The sequence below is a fragment of the Oncorhynchus tshawytscha genome, linkage group LG24 (assembly GCF_018296145.1).
Source record: "Oncorhynchus tshawytscha isolate Ot180627B linkage group LG24, Otsh_v2.0, whole genome shotgun sequence".
Classification (NCBI taxonomy): domain Eukaryota; kingdom Metazoa; phylum Chordata; class Actinopteri; order Salmoniformes; family Salmonidae; genus Oncorhynchus; species Oncorhynchus tshawytscha.
This window is the reverse complement of record NC_056452.1, coordinates 22,338,415-22,345,878: the sequence shown is the minus strand read 5'-3', so window position 1 is coordinate 22,345,878 and position 7,464 is coordinate 22,338,415. Positions and strand designations below refer to the sequence as shown.

The 7,464-nt window shown below is 42.1% G+C and overlaps 1 protein-coding gene across 2 annotated transcripts; it reads right to left on the bottom strand.

The window, feature by feature from the left end:
* Positions 1 to 1,134: 1,134 nt before the first annotated feature.
* si:dkey-21e13.3 (uncharacterized protein LOC100150043 homolog) lies at positions 1,135 to 6,085 on the bottom strand. 2 transcript variants are annotated; one of them, XM_024386408.2, is made up of 5 exons: positions 5,636 to 6,077; positions 4,575 to 4,679; positions 3,066 to 3,188; positions 2,860 to 2,985; positions 1,137 to 2,749 (listed from the first exon to the last, which is right to left on the bottom strand). In XM_024386408.2, the coding sequence occupies exons 1-5, from the start codon at positions 5,742 to 5,744 to the stop codon at positions 2,274 to 2,276; spliced, it is 939 nt and encodes a 312-aa protein (XP_024242176.1). In that variant the 5' UTR covers positions 5,745 to 6,077; the 3' UTR covers positions 1,137 to 2,273. The 2 variants fall into 2 exon arrangements, with proteins under 2 accessions (XP_024242177.1, XP_024242176.1); XM_024386409.2 differs by lacking the exon at positions 4,575 to 4,679 and having other exon boundaries at positions 1,135 to 2,749; positions 5,636 to 6,085.
* Between the last annotated feature and the right edge of the window lie 1,379 nt (positions 6,086 to 7,464).

Sequence of the window (7,464 nt, the reverse complement as noted above, 5' to 3'; positions counted from 1 at the left end):
TTCCCAAAACTAAAATATGCTACGAACAGAGGGAACTAAGTTTTGTAGACTTTACCCTTTGCCAATTTTTAAAAATGGCATTGTTTAGGAGTGCAAAGGCGAATTGAGTTATTGAAAACGCGCACTTCAGAGTTGGCGTTTCCCAACGGAAATATGCAAATATCACAGGCACAAAAGCCGTATAGCGCTACAAAGGTGACCCTATACTAGTCTCATCATTCTACGACAAACACACATCTATTTATATCTAATTGAATTAAAACAAAACTTGTCTGAAAATTTAAAGATTTGAAACCACTGTATTCATCACGACGGACAAACATTATGTTAGATGACAGCTGAGGTATGTTCACAGGGAGCGTCGTCTCTAGTTACCACAGCCACAAAGTCAAAATCCCCGCCTACACGCCCGCCTATCTACAATTTCTCTTCTTAAATGGTAAAAGGTGACTTTAAACCGTAACTACACTGCTAACCTTATATCTACCCCTAACCTTAAATTATGACAAAAAAAGCACATTTTTGTCTTCATTAATTTTTTTACGATATAGCCAATTCTGGCTTTGTGGCTGTGCTATCTAGTGGAAACCCAAGGGGAGAGACAACGAATTTGATTATTGCACCAGGAAATGAGTTAGATTTTCCCTGACCATTAAATATAAAAATTCATAACAGTAATAATTCAGCTGAAATCTTATAGCATGTTAGTTGTAAAATTGTGAGAATATGTAGATTATCTAAAAACGTGTTAAGCCCTATTTTGACATTTTTAAATAATAGGTTGTTCATAGCATATGAAATGTGAAAATGTCATCTACAATTCACTATTGTTCATACTATTTACTGTTGAGTGTCACAGTAGGAGTCACAAAACCCGGAAATGGTTCCAATTGTTCTATCTTGGATGTTATAACTACTTCAAATGTCTGTTTCGTGTAGGAATACCCTGGCATGACGTTTCGATAACCACGCAAATCTCTCTGACAAGGGAACGTTCATCAATAATTAGCATTGCGAATTGAGAGTAAATTGAGGCGAATTTATTGATAAAACTCACCTTGTCCGAGAGAGAATTACACGGCTATTAAAACGTCATGCCAAGGAACACCTACACCAAACACACAATTAATTATACTTTATTTATTCACAATGTGAAAAATTAATGGCGGAAAAAACATTGGAACCATTTCCGTTTTTTTTAAATGCATAAAATCAAAAAATAAGGAATAGCTAATAAAAAAAGCACAATCTGAGCTTTCTAACAGTGTAAGGCATTACTAGGTACTGTTCATGGCCTTCATGAACATGTGTTTTATATGGCCATCCACTTAACATTAACGGTCAACAGGTTCAAATTATGCAGAATGAGGATGAAATACTGGTGGAGTAGTAAAATTGCCTAACGAATTGTCAAAAACATGGTTTTATATGGCACAGCAGAAATTACAAGTGTCACCAGTTCTTGCATATGACATTTTTTTTAATGAGAATGACATTTTAAACATTGTCTATGATACAAAACCCAGAGATAGAAAGAGCTACACAGTAAGAAGTTCAGTCTAAGATTGTATTGTGTATAATGAATGTTATGAACAAACCTATCGGCCGCTATACGGACCTAGTAGTGTGTGTGTGTGTGGGTAAATCCATTTGAATTTAATCACTTTTTGACAGCATCACTTTTGATTAAGCAACAATTTTCAAACATGTTTTCCCATTTAAGAAGTTGTCAGAAAGGGACATTTTGGACCTGAATGCCAAAACCTTCAAAAGATAAAGGTTCTCAAAGTTGATCCATTTGCATACCCCACCATACCATGACACATGTCTTCATCACTGACTGAAAAAGGTAAACAGTTGAGTTTGATATCATTTAAAAGCGTACAAAGCAGGGTTGTCAAACTATTTTAGAATTTCTTAAAAACAAAATAAAGAAATAGATTTGAAACTTTAACGTCAATTTTGAAAAGAAATTGAACTCCGATTTATTTCTAATTGGGTAAGGTACATCCAGAACCCCAACACCCACAGTCATCTCGGTTTCTGTCTGCAGTCCTGATGTATCTGCAGTGACTTTCAGAGTCAACCTGTTTGTAGTCCATAAAATGCCATGTTTGTAGTCCGTTCCTCTCTAAGGTGTGAATGAGTTCTCCTGTTTGTCATTGATAGAATACCATATTCATAGTCAATGAAAAAGCGTTGCTTGTAAACCATGATATACTGCAATGTTTGTAGTCCATAATATGCTGCCATGTTTGTAGTCCATCCCCATCTCAAAGGAAGATGTGGAAGATCAGTGACTTGAGGCTCCTACTGTTGGGAATGTTCTGAACGGAGTACTTGATGGCTTTGTAGAACCTAGGACACGTTCCCAGGTGAGAGAGTGGTGAACATCGCACTGTCCGGCGGTTGTTATGCATTGTCCAGAACCCGATGGAGTAACGGGATAACACCTCGATGCTGACGGTGTGTTGCCCGGGCGACCACTGGGTCAGTCTGACGACTGTAACCATGGAGCCAAAGCCGCAGGAGTGACAAGTCACGCCACGAAACACAGACTCCTCGGGACATAGTGACACGCCTCTCTCCCACGATATACCTCCATCCTCCCCCCCCTCTCCCATGTCACCTAGGTTACACAGGGCCACAAGACACACACCCTCCAGAGCCTGGTTGCTTTTAAAACCCAGCAGGATTCCAACCAGCCTAGGGACTGCCCCCAAACGCAACAACTGCTCCTGTTGACACCCTGAGAGAGAGAAATATGTGTAAGAAAGGTTAGGTTAAGGGCTTAGACTTGAAGCGTTAGATAGAAGGCTGTGGTCGAGGGTTAGGGGTCAGAGGTTAGCGATGACTCACGGCTCTCGTAGCAGATACGAGCGATAGCGCGGCCAGCGTGTATCAGCAACTCCTGATCCCTGGAGACCAGCACAGACAGCAGAGCAGATGACAACCCTGTCTCCCCACACCTCTCCCTGATCACCGCTGATGGAGAAAGAAGCAGTGAATGACAACCATGAGAGGCAGAGAGAGAGAGAGAGAGAGAGGCAGAGAGAGAGACTTACTTTCTCTGGCCAGTTCTGACACCAGTTTAGCAGTCATTAAAGTAAGCGGTCCTCTCCTCCTAAGGGCTTGAGCCAGAGTAGGTAATACACCACTCACTGCCACCTGTTCCGCAGCCCCACGCTCTACACACCACACACACAAAGAGAGATTAAATGCACAGCATCATATTAACAAGCGCAATATACACTCTTTACTGTATTCTCCCTCCATTTACCTACAAGCCACCCAGGCATGCATGTGAATACTGTGTGTGCGTGACTGTGTGAGTGTAACCGATGTGAAATGGCTAGCTAGTTAGCGGGGTTCGCGCTAATAGCGTTTCAATTGGTGACGTCACTCGCTCTGAGACCTTGAAGTAGTTGTTCCCCTTGCTCTGCAAGGGCCGAGGCTTTTGTGGAGCGATGGGTAAGGATGCTTCGAGGGTGGCTGTTGTCGATGTGTGCAGAGGGTCCCTGGTTCGAGCCCAGGTAGAAGCGAGGAGAGGGACGGAAGCTAAACTGTTTCATGAATAATGTGTGTGCCATGTAAACTCAGCAAAAAAAGAAACATCCCCTTTTCAGGACCCTGTCTTTCAAAGGTAATTTGTAAAAATCCAAATAACTTCACAGATCTTCATTGTAAAGGGTTTAAACACTGTTTCCCATGCTTGTTCAATGAACCATAAACAATTAATGAACATGCACTTCTGGAACGGTCAGGAGATGCACTGCTGTACTTAATGCAGCTGGTGGCCACACCAGATACGGACTGTTACTTTTGACCCCACCTTTGTTCAGGGACACATTATTCCATTTCTGTTAGTCACATGTCGGTGGAACTTGTTCAGTTTATGTCTTAGTTGTTGAATCTTGTTAAGTTCACACAAATATTTACACATGTTAAGTTTGCTGAAAAAAATCTGCAGTTGACAGTGAGAGGACGTTTCTTTTTTTGCTGAGTTGATGTACATTGTGTATGGTTTGTTTACGTGTGTGTGAGTTTAATCCAGGCAGGTTAATCAACCCTGTGACCTTTTCGCCTCTCCCTCCCATTTCGTCTCTCTTTCTCCCTCCCTCCCTCTCTCTCCCTCAGACACAAACGGCTTAGCAACTGTTTGTCCAATTGGTCACGCATCCAACTCTCCCGCTCTCAACCCCTTCCTTCCTTCTCTCTCTTGTTCCTCACTTGTTACCACAAATGTATCTTCTTAAAATGTGATTTTAAACCTAACCTTAACCCTAAACTGAAAAACACACTGCTAACCCTAACCTAAAATAAGACCAAAAAGCTAATTTTGATGTTCATGAATTTCTACGATATTTGGACTTTGTGGCTGTGGTAACTAATGGACCCCCCCCCTCCCATCCTGTTTAACAATAGCTTGGCTACTGTACTAATATACTTTTGGAGAATAGACAAAATCGAAGTTCTCCCTTGAAGGAAAGGCCACCTTTTTGTGTAATTTTTGGTTTCGTTGGCAGGTAGTGTCCTCTTTGCTGTGGTCAGTGGTGTGTGTGTGTGTGACTCACGTTTTTCCTGTATGACAGTAAATACTGTTTCCAGGTGAGGTCGGAGTTCATCCTCGATGAGATCAGTACTGACCACAATGGCATCTAACGCATTAGTGAGAGGGTCTGAGAGGATGAGAGAGATGATTGAATATGAATACTTCCTGTACCAGTTCGCTTGTTACGATCTCCCTATAACCATAGTACAGCATTGGTTAATACGTTTGGCTGTGGGCTGGGAGACCTGGGATCAAGACCCTTCAATATGAACCCTGGTACAGTAAAATTATGGTGAGCTCTGGCATCGTTTTCATCACACTTCAAGTACCGATGTGAAATGAATAACATTGTACCACATATACATGACAGCGCTATAGACACCACAAGCAGACATGAGTCGGCCTCGTGATGAGGTACCCCTGTCCGCGAACAAAATCAGTTTCACCTTCAGCCCAGGAGGGAATTACCTCTTGGTTTAACGGTCAAGACGTTGGTTTCTCCCATTGGGGACACGGGTTCAGATCCCAGCCTGTGACACATACAACACGTACCCTACAGAGTAGTGTAAACCTAAGTGACTATGTCAGTGTATACTTAGGATATAAGGCACGAGGGTTGTGGCATAAGGCCACGGCTAAGGGTCACTCCGCTTTTCGTTGTGCAACAGCTCTTAGCCGTGGTATATTGGCAAAATACCACAAACCCCCGAGGTGTCACTGGTTACCAACGTAATTTAGCAGTAAAACAAATAAACGTTTAGTCATACCCGTGCTATATACCACGCCTGTCAGCCAATCAGCAGGGCTCGAACCACCCCGTTTATAATGTACTGATATAGAAGTGTAAGGTACATAGCAACAGCAGCTGTGTCAGGTCGCATAGTAATACCCTCTCCCGTGGCGCGCTGTACACACTGGTGCCATGCTAGTGTTCATATCAAATGAAGCAATATCCGTGGTGTAATGCTCAGTGCTCAATAGTATGTTTAGGTAGGTGTGTGGCTCAGTCCAACACAGCGTAGTGTCTATCTTCACACACCAAACTTAAAACAAACAAAAAATGCAATTCTACTCAACACTCACCTTTGGGTACCACTGGCAGTAGTCGACCGGAGTCACTGGTCGGCCGCAGTCTATCCATGTGTGTGTTGTGGGTGTGTATGCGTGCATATGTGTCAGTATAGACTCCCATCCGGCCTTTTTGTTACAGTTGTTTCTCAAATCGTCTGTCAGCCAGAGAATGTTCTCTACACGCCTCTGCGCTCCCCCCTTTTCTTGTCCGTATCTCTTCGCCAGCTTTCTGGAACATCTGTCTGTTGCTGTTTCAGACACCGTCTTCTCCTTTCTTTCTACCTCGTCTCTCTTCCCTCCTCTATGGTACGCTCAGCAAGCCCCGAATCCATTTATTTCCTTCTTGCCTTTTATGTTACATATTCCGTACTCCCGCTCTTTCAGGCGTTTTTCTTTCTCTCCCTCCCTCCCTCCCTCCTCCTCTACGCTATAATACAGAGTAAATCCTAATTCCCTGCAAAGCTGCTCTCCCTCGGTTCCTCCCTCCCTTTCACCCGCTGTGTTGGCAGACAATTCATTACCACAGTAAAAATATCCATATAACCTAGCGGTCATACAGTGACATGGTTCCAATCGTTTTCTACCCTTCATTCTTCTATGGGATTTTAGAAACACTTAAAATTCCTTTTATCAAGGTGACTTTTATCAATATATTTGCCTGTATTTCATCAAATGAAATGCTGATTAGCTGTTAATGTGGCTATCATAAAGAACTACGAATGCCATGATGATTTGGATGAGGCTGCCAAATCTCTGCAAAATTAAGAATCTCTGGATAAACTATCTAAAGTTAGCTAAATGTTGTAATGAATAAATTGCCAACATTTCTTTAAATTAACAATTCTGAACTGTCTTGGGCAAGTTCTAAATTGACACAATACCTGTTAGCAAAGGTGTCAGCACAGGTGTCAGCTAGAGATGACATGAAGGACCTTGCAGGGATTTATAGTCTTGCATGATGTCTACTTCGATGTTAATTAGCACTTTCGAATCAGAGCCGAATATATTTATAAAAGTCAACCTTGTCCAAAAGAGATTTGCATGGTTATCAAAACGCCACGCCAGAGTAAGCCTACATGAAACACAGCCCTTATCCTAGGCGTTTCTAAAATCCCCTTTGGGAAAAACGAATGGTGGTAAAAGGATTGGAACCATTTCCCTGTTTGACCGCCAGTTTTATGGGGCTTTATAGGCCCTTGGCTTGTTGGTTGACTTGACCGATTTACATTCGGCTGAATGAGCAAGGTGTTTTGCTAATCCTTGTACGTGAGGATTTCTTACTGGGTAGTTCTTTAGAATGCAGGATGATTTGTAGATCAGTGGTTCTGCACAGCACCTTGCTCAAACCATTTAAAATGTCCTTATTATTTTGTGTTTTGAAAAAAAGGTTAAGGCTAATAATACTCTGATCATTGTCTGATCGCTCCCAACCCATAAGAATCCCCACCCAGTTTATGTTAAAATGGTGGAAACACTCTACGGGTGAATAACTCCCCCCTACTGCAAGCAGTGAGGACAGCAGGAAAGAGTGATCTATGATCCTGCCTGTCCAGATGGGAGGAAGGTTCATCTCAGGGGTTAAATACTTTTCAGATTTCTGCAGCATCTGTTTATCTAACTTGAGGTTTAGCCTCTATAGTCCAATGAGTGTGTGTTTGATACAGCTAGAGGCTGACTGTTAGTTTTATGGTTACTATCTGTTTGTCTTTAGTTTATAGATATTAAACATTCCACATTTTCTTTAGATGTACATGTTTTTCTTTCGATGAGGTGAACAAGCAATTAACCCTCACAATTTTACTTTTGCTGTTCTAAAATGGATGGACAGCCCTCAAACAGCT

Bases quoted from the DNA above. Each gene is read 5' to 3' on its own strand.
- si:dkey-21e13.3 (XM_024386408.2), bottom strand. From the start codon at position 5,744: ATGGGAGTCTATACTGACACATATGCACGCATACACACCCACAACACA. The intron at 2,986-3,065 runs GTAAGTCTCTCT...TTTCTCCATCAG, and splicing joins GTCAGAACTGGCCAGAGAAA to CGGTGATCAGGGAGAGGTGT. The intron at 2,750-2,859 runs GTGAGTCATCGC...TCTCTCTCTCAG, and splicing joins TCGTATCTGCTACGAGAGCC to GGTGTCAACAGGAGCAGTTG.